General features: G+C 49.8%; 1 protein-coding gene across 6 annotated transcripts in view; it reads right to left on the bottom strand.

Moving 5' to 3' along the window:
• ARHGEF11 (Rho guanine nucleotide exchange factor 11) overlaps window positions 1–12,526 on the bottom strand; it is a 210,601-nt gene that overhangs the window by 41,153 nt on the left and 156,922 nt on the right. For all 6 annotated transcript variants that reach the window (XM_063947107.1, XM_063947108.1, XM_063947103.1 and 3 more), the window contains 5 exons: window positions 4,276–4,455; window positions 2,112–2,159; window positions 1,689–1,876; window positions 1,380–1,526; window positions 254–333 (listed from right to left, as the gene is read on the bottom strand). In XM_063947107.1, the coding sequence (XP_063803177.1) occupies window positions 254–333; window positions 1,380–1,526; window positions 1,689–1,876; window positions 2,112–2,159; window positions 4,276–4,455 (643 nt within the window). The remainder of the gene's footprint in view (window positions 1–253; window positions 334–1,379; window positions 1,527–1,688; window positions 1,877–2,111; window positions 2,160–4,275; window positions 4,456–12,526) is intronic.

Raw genomic sequence — 12,526 nt, 5'->3', positions numbered from 1 at the left:
TACACAGGAGAACAAACCTCTGGGTAATGCTCTTGGTATAGCAGCAGTAACACGGACTTTAGCTGAGAAAGAAAAATATGTCCATGCAGCCCGTATCTCCAGGCTAGAATGACTCAATGCAAGACAGGGATTCTTTATCAGCACGTGACCCTGCAGTGATGAGGCCTAGCGATGACAGAACAGGCTCTGCCCAGGTGGAAATTCATGGTCAGCACAAGCCTTCGGTGTGACCACGTTTAGCAGCCAGACTTACCCGGGACAACATGAGGTCACCGATCTCTTTGACAATTGGTCCTTCCTCCCTTACTCGCTTCATGAGTTCTGCCAATGAGTCTAGGAGGAGGAAGAGAAAGGAGAATGCAGGAAAACCCTTGAGGATTAGCGTGATTGTTTCACTTGAAATACAGGTTATAATGGGTGGAAAATCACAGAGTAATCATTTTTATGCTGCCTTACGGTCAAAATCCAGCAAGTAACAATACCCAACAGTTATCTAAAGCATTTAGGGGGCCATTCCGAGTTGTTCGCTCGCTAGCAGTTTGTAACAGCCGTGCAAACGCTATGCCGCTGCCCACTGGGATTGTATTTTAGCGTAGCAGAAGTGCGAACGAAAGGATCGCAGAGCGGCTACAAAATAATTTTGTGCAGTTTCAGACCTACTCAGCGCTTGCGATCACTTCAGACTTTGACGTCACGAACACGCCCTGCGTTCGGCCAGCCACGCCTGCATTTTTTCGAACACTCCCTGAAAACGGTCAGTTGACACCCAGAAACGTCCTCTTCCTGTCAATCACTCTGCGGCCAGCAGTGCGACTGAAATGCTTCGCTAGACCTTGTGTGAAATTACATAGTTCGTTGTAATAGTATGACGCGTGTGTGCATTGCGCCGCATACGTATGCGCAGAAGTGGAGTTTTTTTGCCTGATCGCTGCGCAGCGACCGAAAGCAGCTAGTGATCAACTCGGAATGACCCCCTTAGACTTCAGTTGAGGATGTATATTTATTTAACAAAGTGTTTTTATGCCAGTAAAATACAGCACAGCAGACAGCCAGATATGTGGTAGTGTACGTACTGCATCTACATGGGTGGAAGTGATGTACACCTAACAGGGCACTACAAAACGATGCCTGGATGTATGTGCTATGTATTGCCAGTTAGTAACGACCCCTATGGCAGAGGAGGGCTGCCCCGTGACTAACTGAGGTGCAGTTACAAACTTGTTTCTGTCTTTGAGAATTTGCAAAGCTCAAGTTCTATCTTGCAGGATATGTAAAAACAGTATTCAAACATGATGGATTTTATCCATAAGGCAGCATAGGAATAAAAAAAAACATTGAATGCGCTATGGGCATGCACCTAAAGTTTAGCGAAGACTTACTGTGGATCTCAATGAGTTCTGGAAGATTGGGGAATACTAGCAGCAGCTCGTCCGTCGACAGCAGGTTCTCTTTGCGCATCCTTTGGTAGAAGATATGGTCGAGAACTCTGAGGACGCGAAGATGAGACGCTTCCGTCATAAACAGCTCTGAGGAGGAGAAAAGGGTTACAGCTCAGTCCTGGGACTCCTCTGCCAGAGAAACCAAACCTACAGTACGAGACTGAATATACATAGTTTGTAATTATAGTTATGTAATTATAGTTAGATCCTGAGAAATATCCATTTCCATAGCGCTCTGTAAGAACTCACCATGTATCACTTCCTGGCGTGCCCTCTCTTTTGCATGAAGATTCTGTGCCACTTCCCTGCCCACAGTGTGCTGCCAGTTCTGGGCATCCGGTTCTGGGTCAAGATCGGACAGATGTCCCAGATCATCCTCCTGTAGGTTGGCAAGCAAGGACTCACCGGTAAAGCTCAAGTTTGGGGACTCCATGCTCCTAGAATAAGAGAGACCTCTTAGATGCATTGCTGAAAAACCCTTCTAAAACTAGAGTGGCAAACACACCGGGCCAGGCCTCCTATTTCATATGACTATTAGATACAAGATTATATTTTGTTCCCTGCTCTGAATACATTTATTTTATACAGGGACATGAAATACAACAAATGTACACTGTTAGATAGCATTGCGGAAAATTTACCAAAGACCACTCCAACCGGTGGATCTCTTACCTGCGGCACAGCTTGGGTGTATAGGGGGGAGTCGGATTATCCAGTGACCTGTGGCATAAACATACAGTATGTAAAAACTACTAAGAATGTCACATTCGACTCCTACCCACAAGCAGGGGATTCTGGGTAGTCATTTAGGGGACTTACATACTAGCGCTCAGTAGTCCAGCCTCTAAGGTTCCTAGCTAACTGGCGCGTATCCGGGAGACCCTTATTCTTTTCCAGATAATTATTTGCATATTTTTGCCAGGGAGAAAATCACACATGTACTGTATACTATAAACAGAAATATGCCACTAAAGTAATACAGTTGAACCTGGTTAAGTGAGATTTCAAGGAACAGCACATTTAGTATTACTTATCCGGTTTCTCTCACTTATCCAGGTTCAAGAAGTGTTTGTCTCCCTTATAGAGGTTCTCACGTTTGCAGGTTCAAATAGGATACCCCTGTAAACCCCAGTACAGGGTACTTTAGTGGGGTATCACGTAGAGCAGAGGTGGGGAACCTCCGGCCCGCGGGACGTATCCGGCCCACAAAGCCGTATGTTCCGGCCCACCTGCTTGTTTGTCAGCGAGACACGCCGCCGCTCAGTCCGGCGGAGGCGTGTCTCAGCTGTTAGGGCAGGGAGGAGAGCGCAGCTACTGTGTCCGGCAGCAGCGGGTAGGATCTCAAACCAGCCACCGGTTCGTGAGCCAATCAGAGATCGCGGACCGGCAGCCAATCAGTAGCCACCGCTGCCGGTCCGCGAGCTCTGATTGACTCACGAATTGGCAGCTGGTTTGAGGTCCTACACGCCGCCGCAGCCTGACATAGCCGCGCACTCCTCCCTGCCCTGACCCGAAAGCTGAGACACGCCGCCGGATGGAGAAGCAGCAGTGGTGAGCAGCACAGTGGGGTGGGGGGGTGGAAGGGGGGCACTGTAGGAGCATTTGTGTATCTGGAACTGTGGGGGCATCTGTGAATCTGGCACTGTGGGGGCATTATCTGGCACTGTGGGGGCATTTGTATATCTGGTACTGTGGGGGCATTTGTATATCTGGCACTGTGGGGGCATTTGTATATCTGGCACTGTGGGGGCATTTGTATATCTGGCACTGTGGGGGCATTTGTATATCTGGCACTGTGGGGGCATTTGTATATCTGGCACTGTGGGGGCATTTGTATATCTGGCACTGTGGGGCATTTGTATATCTGGCACTGTGGGGCATTTATATATCTGGCACTGTGAGGGCATTTGTGTATCTGGCACTGCACTGGCATTTGTGTATCTGGCACTGCACTATTGGGGGCATATGTGTATCACGTCCCATTTTAACTGGCCACCCCCATTTTTTGGCACGCGCACTCAGTACCTCTAAGTGGCATAACTACTGGGGACATAACTACTGGGGGACTGGGTAATTCTTAAGTTGATAATTTTTATGGCCCCGGAAGGATTTTTTAAAATATCCGAATGCCCGTTGGTAGAAGAAAAGGTTCCCCACCCGACATAGAGACTTGTCACAACCTGTACTAATCCCAGTTACATAGGTTTTAAAGGCGGACGTCTAATTTATAGTGGTTAATAAACTTCACTAATCTTACTTGATGAGGTCCTAACAGCAATGGTGTCAGTTATAAAGGTGATTATTCCTAATAACCGAGAAAATCAGTCTTAGGTAAAGAGGTTTGACAGTATCGCTAACATGTTTTTTTAGGGTCAAAAATACCGGGACCTCACAATTAGACCCAGTAATAGAGGTTTCCCACTTATCCAGGTCCGGCGGTATATAAAATGCATTTAGTACAGGGCTACTATAAACATTTCTATAAACATTGCTGTACCCTAACAGATCAGAAAGTATATGTATAAGTCCATCACAGAGGAATGTTTGATGTTGTATTCTGCCATCAGGATTTTCAAATAGTTCTAAATGAAAACATCAAGACTTTAGGACATTACCGGAACGCCACCTACCTGGCAGTCAGGGACTCCAGCAATTTATAGTTCATTTCTCATCGAGTCCCATCCCTGTACATGGATTACTTAATTTATGGGTTTGTGTTTTTTACCCCTGGAACTTGCAAGTTACAGTTTTCCACTGTTGGCGCTGGTTCGTGTTTATGTAACGTATTATGCAAAGACGATCTCTATCAATTGTTCCCACACACGCCAATACGCACCTAGTGGATAGACTGGACGCCGACGATGATGCCGACTGATGAAGCCTAGCCGCCTCAGCGGCTGCGTCCATGTCCACATCGCTGCGGGAGCGCGGTACATTGTCGACTTTGCGGGATTTCTTTAGCTCCTCCCGTCCCTTCAGGCTTTCGGAGCGGCCCAGCTTCACCTCTGCCCTGGCGCTGCAAAAGGGGGAAAACATTGTTCAATAGAAGCTTGGTAAACAACCTGGAAATGATCCACCATCAATCGAGACGATTTGTTTTACTGCACCTGACTCTAGGTCACCTCAATTACATGGGATAATAAAACTCTGCAACTTGGCCCCTGCTGTCCCTCCCTGCGTCGGCAAATGTGATGCACTTGCCGATGCGGTCATCGCTGCCGGGTCCAGTCAGCATCTGCAGTGCAGCATACCAGCACACACAGTCACATAGGGCCTACATACACAGGTTACAGCGTGTTACATTACCAGACGTCCCCCCTCAGTACTAATAACTGTAAGTGATCCCTGGCAGTGCGGTATACCAGCAAACAGTCACATAGAGCCTACATACACAGGTTACAGCGTGTTACATTACGAGACGTCCCCACTCAGTACTAATAACTGTAAGTGATCCCTGGCAGTGCGGTATACCAGCGCATACAGTCACATAGGGCCTACATACACAGGGTACGGCGTGTTACATTACCAGACGTCCCCCCTCAGTACCAATAACTGTAAGTGATCCCTTGCAGTGCGGCATACCAGCGCACAGTCACATAGGGCCTACATACACAGGGTACGAGGTGTTACATTACCAGACGTCCCCCCTCAGTACTAATAACTGTAAGTGATCCCTGGCAGAGCGGCATACCAGCACACAGTCACATAGGGCCTACATACACAGGGTACGGCGTGTTACATTACCAGACGTCCCCCTCAGTACTAATAACTGTCAGTGATCCCTGGCAGTGCGGCATACCAGCACACACAGTCACATAGGGCCTACATACACAGGGTACAGCGTGTTACATTACCAGACGTCCCCCCTCAGTACTAATAACTGTAAGTGATCCCTGGCAGAGCGGCATACCAGCACACACAGTCACATAGGGCCTACATACACAGGGTACAGCGTGTTACATTACCAGACGTCCCCCCTCAGTACCAATAACTGTAAGTGATCCCTGGCAGTGCGGCATACCAGCACACAGTCACATAGGGCCTACATACACAGGATACAGAGTGTTACATTACCAGACGTCCCCCCTCAGTACTAATAACTGTAAGTGATCCCTGGCAGAGCGGCATACCAGCACACACAGTCACATAGGGCCTACATACACAGGGTACAGCGTGTTACATTACCAGACGTCCCCCCTCAGTACCAATAACTGTAAGTGATCCCTGGCAGTGCGGCATACCAGCACACAGTCACATAGGGCCTACATACACAGGATACAGAGTGTTACATTACCAGACGTCCCCCCTCAGTACTAATAACTGTAAGTGATCCCTGGCAGAGCGGCATACCAGCACACACAGTCACATAGGGCCTACATACACAGGGTACAGCGTGTTACATTACCAGACGTCCCCCCTCAGTACCAATAACTGTAAGTGATCCCTGGCAGTGCGGCATACCAGCACACAGTCACATAGGGCCTACATACACAGGATACAGAGTGTTACATTACCAGACGTCCCCCCTCAGTACTAATAACTGTAAGTGATCCCTGGCAGAGCGGCATACCAGCACACACAGTCACATAGGGCCTACATACACAGGGTACAGCGTGTTACATTACCACACATCCCCCCTCAGTACTAATAACTGTAAGTGATCCCTGGCAGAGCGGCATACCAGCACACACAGTCACATAGGGCCTACATACACAGGGTACAGCGTGTTACATTACCAGACGTCCCCCCTAAGTAACAATAACTGTAAGTGATCCCTGGCAGTGCGGCATACCAGCGCACAGTCACATAGGGCCTACATACACAGGGTACGGCGTGTTACATTACCAGACGTCCCCCCTCAGTACCAATAACTGTAAGTGATCCCTGGCAGAGCGGCATACCAGCACACACAGTCACATAGGGCCTACATACACAGGGTACAGCGTGTTACATTACCAGACGTCCCCCCTCAGTACCAATAACTGTAAGTGATCCCTGGCAGAGCGGCATACCAGCACACACAGTCACATAGGGCCTACATACACAGGGTACAGCGTGTTACATTACCAGACGTCCCCCCTCAGTACCAATAACTGTAAGTGATCCCTGGCAGAGCGGCATACCAGCACACACAGTCACATAGGGCCTACATACACAGGATACAGCGTGTTACATTACCAGACGTCCCCCCTCAGTACTAATAGCTGTAAGTGATCCCTGGCAGAGCGGCATACCAGCACACACAGTAACATAGGGCCTACATACACAGGATACAGCGTGTTACATTACCAGACGTCCCCCCTCAGTACTAATAGCTGTAAGTGATCCCTGGCAGAGCGGCATACCAGCACACACAGTAACATAGGGCCTACATACACAGGATACAGCGTGTTACATTACCAGACATCCCCCCTCAGTACTAATAGCTGTAAGTGATCCCTGGCAGAGCGGCATACCAGCACACACAGTCACATAGGGCCTACATACACAGGATACAGCGTGTTACATTACCAGACGTCCCCCCTCAGTACTAATAGCTGTAAGTGATCCCTGGCAGAGCGGCATACCAGCACACACAGTAACATAGGGCCTACATACACAGGATACAGCGTGTTACATTACCAGACGTCCCCCCTCAGTACTAATAGCTGTAAGTGATCCCTGGCAGAGCGGCATACCAGCACACACAGTAACATAGGGCCTACATACACAGGATACAGCGTGTTACATTACCAGACGTCCCCCCTCAGTACTAATAGCTGTAAGTGATCCCTGGCAGAGCGGCATACCAGCACACACAGTCACATAGGGCCTACATACACAGGGTACAGCGTGTTACATTACCAGACGTCCCCCCTCAGTACTAATAGCTGTAAGTGATCCCTGGCAGAGCGGCATACCAGCACACACAGTAACATAGGGCCTACATACACAGGATACAGCGTGTTACATTACCAGACATCCCCCCTCAGTACTAATAGCTGTAAGTGATCCCTGGCAGAGCGGCATACCAGCACACACAGTCACATAGGGCCTACATACACAGGGTACAGCGTGTTACATTACCAGACGTCCCCGCTCAGTACTAATAACTGTAAGTGATCCCTGGCAGAGCGGCATACCAGCACACACAGTCACATAGGGCCTACATACACAGGGTACAGCGTGTTACATTACCAGACGTCCCCCCTCAGTACTAATAACTGTAAGTGATACCAGGCAGTGCAGCATACCAGCACACACAGTCACATAGGGCCTACATACACAGGGTACGGCGTGTTACATTACCAGACGTCCCCCCTCAGTACTAATAACTGTAAGTGATCCCTGGCAGAGCGGCATACCAGCACACACAGTCACATAGGGCCTACATACACAGGGTACAGCGTGTTACATTACCAGACGTCCCCCCTCAGTACTAATAGCTGTAAGTGATCCCTGGCAGAGCGGCATACCAGCACACAGTCACATAGGGCCTACATACACAGGGTACAGCGTGTTACATTACCAGACGTCCCCCCTCAGTACCAATAGCTGTAAGTGATCCCTGGCAGAGCGGCATACCAGCACACAGTCACATAGGGCCTACATACACAGGGTACAGCGTGTTACATTACCAGACGTCCCCCCTCAGTACTAATAACTATAAGTGATCCCTGGCAGAGCGGCATACCAGCACACACAGTCACATAGGGCCTACATACACAGGGTACAGCGTGTTACATTACCAGACGTCCCCCCTCAGTACTAATAACTGTAAGTGATCCCTGGCAGTGCAGCATACCAGCACACAGTCACATAGGGCCTACATACACAGGATACAGCGTGTTACATTACCAGACGTCGCCCCTCAGTACTAATAACTGTAAGTGATCCCTGGCAGAGCGGCATACCAGCACAAAGTCACATAGGGCCTACATACACAGGGTACAGCGTGTTACATTACCAGACGTCCCCCCTCAGTACTAATAGCTGTAAAGTGATCCCTGGCAGTGCGGCATACCAGCACACAGTCACATAGGGCATACATACACAGGATACAGAGTGTTACATTACCAGACGTCCCCCCTCAGTACTAATAACTGTAAGTGATCCCTGGCAGAGCGGCATACCAGCACACACAGTCACATAGGGCCTACATACACAGGGTACAGCGTGTTACATTACCAGACGTCCCCCCTCAGTACTAATAGCTGTAAGTGATCCCTGGCAGAGCGGCATACCAGCACACACAGTAACATAGGGCCTACATACACAGGATACAGCGTGTTACATTACCAGACGTCCCCCCTCAGTACTAATAACTGTAAGTGATCCCTGGCAGTGCAGCATACCAGCACACAGTCACATAGGGCCTACATACACAGGATACCGCGTGTTACATTACCAGACGTCCCCCCTCAGTACTAATAACTGTAAGTGATCCCTGGCAGTGCAGCATACCAGCACACAGTCACATAGGGCCTACATACACAGGGTACCGCGTGTTACATTACCAGACGTCCCCCCTCAGTACTAATAACTGTAAGTGATCCCTGGCAGAGCGGCATACCAGCACACACAGTCACATAGGGCCTACATACACAGGGTACAGCGTGTTACATTACCAGACATCCCCCCTCAGTACTAATAACTGTAAGTGATCCCTGGCAGAGCGGCATACCAGCACACACAGTCACATAGGGCCTACATACACAGGGTACAGCGTGTTACATTACCAGACGTCCCCCCTCAGTACTAATAACTGTAAGTGATCCCTGGCAGAGCGGCATACCAGCATACAGTTACATAGGGCCTACATACACAGGGTACAGCGTGTTACATTACCAGACGTCCCCCCTCAGCACTAATAACTGTAAGTGATCCCTGGCAGAGCGGCATACCAGCACACACAGTCACATAGGGCCTACATACACAGGGTACAGCGTGTTACATTACCAGACGTCCCCCCTCAGTACTAATAACTGTAAGTGATCCCTGGCAGAGCGGCATACCAGCACACACAGTCACATAGGGCCTACATACACAGGGTACAGCGTGTTACATTACCAGACGTCCCCCCTCAGTTCTAATAACTGTAAGTGATCCCTGGCAGAGCGGCATACCAGCACACACAGTCACATAGGGCCTACATACACAGGGTACAGCGTGTTACATTACCAGACGTCCCCCCTCAGTACTAATAACTGTAAGTGATCCCTGGCAGAGCGGCATACCAGCACACACAGTCACATAGGGCCTACATACACAGGGTACAGCGTGTTACATTACCAGACGTCCCCCCTCAGTACTAATAACTGTAAGTGATCCCTGGCAGTGCGGCATACCAGCACACAGTCACATAGGGCCTACATACACAGGGTACAGCGTGTTACATTACCAGACGTCCCCCCTCAGTACTAATAACTGTAAGTGATCCCTGGCAGAGCGGCATACCAGCACACAGTCACATAGGGCCTACATACACAGGGTACAGCGTGTTACATTACCAGACGTCCCCCCTCAGTACTAATAACTGTAAGTGATCCCTGGCAGAGCGGCATACCAGCACACAGTCACATAGGGCCTACATACACAGGGTACGAGGTGTTACATTACCAGACGTCCCCCCTCAGTACCAATAACTGTAAGTGATCCCTGGCAGAGCGGCATACCAGCACACACAGTCACATAGGGCCTACATACACAGGGTACAGCGTGTTACATTACCAGACGTCCCCCCTCAGTACTAATAACTGTAAGTGATCCCTGGCAGAGCGGCATACCAGCACACAGTCACATAGGGCCTACATACACAGGATACAGCGTGTTACATTACCAGACGTCCCCCCTCAGTACCAATAACTGTAAGTGATCCCTGGCAGAGCGGCATACCAGCACACACAGTCACATAGGGCCTACATACACAGGGTACAGCGTGTTACATTACCAGACGTCCCCCCTCAGTACTAATAACTGTAAGTGATCCCTGGCAGAGCGGCATATCAGCACACAGTCACATAGGGCCTACATACACAGGATACAGCGTGTTACATTACCAGACGTCCCCCCTCAGTACTAATAGCTGTAAGTGATCCCTGGCAGAGCGGCATACCAGCACACACAGTAACATAGGGCCTACATACACAGGGTACAGCGTGTTACATTACCAGACGTCCCCCCTCAGTACTAATAACTGTAAGTGATCCCTGGCAGAGCGGCATATCAGCACACAGTCACATAGGCCCTACATACACAGGACGGTGGCCGTACACCAATACAGGAGACTCTGGAACAAAAACAGTTACTCTACTCGGGCCTCACCTTACCTCTTCCACAGCTTCCTCTCCATCTTCTTATATCTCCCTGACTGTCCTCTGCCCTTCCCTACATCCCCACACAGCCTGCGTAGCCCTGCTCCTTCTTCCCCGGGCCTTGGCAACACACAGGCCTGATCATTCTGCCAGTGCTTTGTGGCAGCGTCTGAGCAAGATACAGTATTGATCTCATTTCTATTCTAACATGAGCTGTAAGAAAATCAATGGTGCGCTACACAGGACCGAGCAGGCATCTGTGCTGCAGACCGCCCTGTCACACTAGCACAGCGGGTGTCCTGACACATAGATGCCAATGACAAGAGAGAAAAAAATAAGGGAGGTGGCGCTGCCATGCCTGACTCCATGTTCCCACTGCTGCCTGAGGCAGCTAAATACGGCTACACAAGGGCTGGGCAATGCCATAGCTACACTGGGAATTATAAATATAGACCATTGTCTCATGTACAGATAAGAGACTCACTGAGCTACGCTTTCCAGAATGTATGACCCAGTTACTGAGATTCCTGCGTCTCCTGTATCGGTGTACGGGTCACAGTTACTGAGAGCCCTGCGTCTCCTGTATCGGTGTACGGGTCACAGTTACTGAGATTCCTGCGTCTCCTGTATCGGTGTACGGGTCACAGTTACTGAGATTCCTGCGTCTCCTGTATCGGTGTACGGGTCACAGTTACTGAGATTCCTGCGTCTCCTGTATCGGTGTACGGGTCACAGTTACTGAGAGCCCTGCGTCTCCTGTATCGGTGTACGGGTCACAGTTACTGAGATTCCTGCGTCTCCTGTATCGGTGTACGGGTCACAGTTACTGAGATTCCTGCGTCTCCTGTATCGGTGTACGGGTCACAGTTACTGAGATTCCTGCGTCTCCTGTATCGGTGTACGGGTCACAGTTACTGAGAGCCCTGCGTCTCCTGTATCGGTGTACGGGTCACAGTTACTGAGAGCCCTGCGTCTCCTGTATCGGTGTACGGGTCACAGTTACTGAGATTCCTGCGTCTCCTGTATCGGTGTACGGGTCACAGTTACTGAGATTCCTGCGTCTCCTGTATCGGTGTACGGGTCACAGTTACTGAGATTCCTGCGTCTCCTGTATCGGTGTACGGGTCACAGTTACTGAGAGCCCTGCGTCTCCTGTATCGGTGTACGGGTCACAGTTACTGAGATTCCTGCGTCTCCTGTATCGGTGTACGGGTCACAGTTACTGAGATTCCTGCGTCTCCAGTATCGGTGTACGGGTCACAGTTACTGAGATTCCTGCGTCTCCTGTATCGGTGTACGGGTCACAGTTACTGAGATTCCTGCGTCTCCTGTATCGGTGTACGGGTCACAGTTACTGAGATTCCTGCGTCTCCTGTATCGGTGTACGGGTCACAGTTACTGAGATTCCTGCGTCTCCTGTATCGGTGTACGGGTCACAGTTACTGAGATTCCTGCGTCTCCTGTATCGGTGTACGGGTCACAGTTACTGAGATTCCTGCGTCTCCTGTATCGGTGTACGGGTCACAGTTACTGAGATTCCTGCGTCTCCTGTATCGGTGTACGGGTCACAGTTACTGAGATTCCTGCGTCTCCTGTATCGGTGTACGGGTCACAGTTACTGAGATTCCTGCGTCTCCTGTATCGGTGTACGGGTCACAGTTACTGAGATTCCTGCGTCTCCTGTATCGGTGTACGGGTCACAGTTACTGAGATTCCTGCGTCTCCTGTATCGGTGTACAGGTCACAGTTACTGAGATTCCTGCGTCTCCTGTATCGGTGTACGGGTCACAGTTA

This window comes from Pseudophryne corroboree, chromosome 12 (genome assembly GCF_028390025.1).
Source record: "Pseudophryne corroboree isolate aPseCor3 chromosome 12, aPseCor3.hap2, whole genome shotgun sequence".
NCBI classification, from domain to species: Eukaryota; Metazoa; Chordata; class Amphibia; order Anura; family Myobatrachidae; genus Pseudophryne; species Pseudophryne corroboree.
The sequence above is the reverse complement of the archived record's forward strand: the minus strand, read 5'-3'. Positions and strand labels throughout refer to the sequence as shown.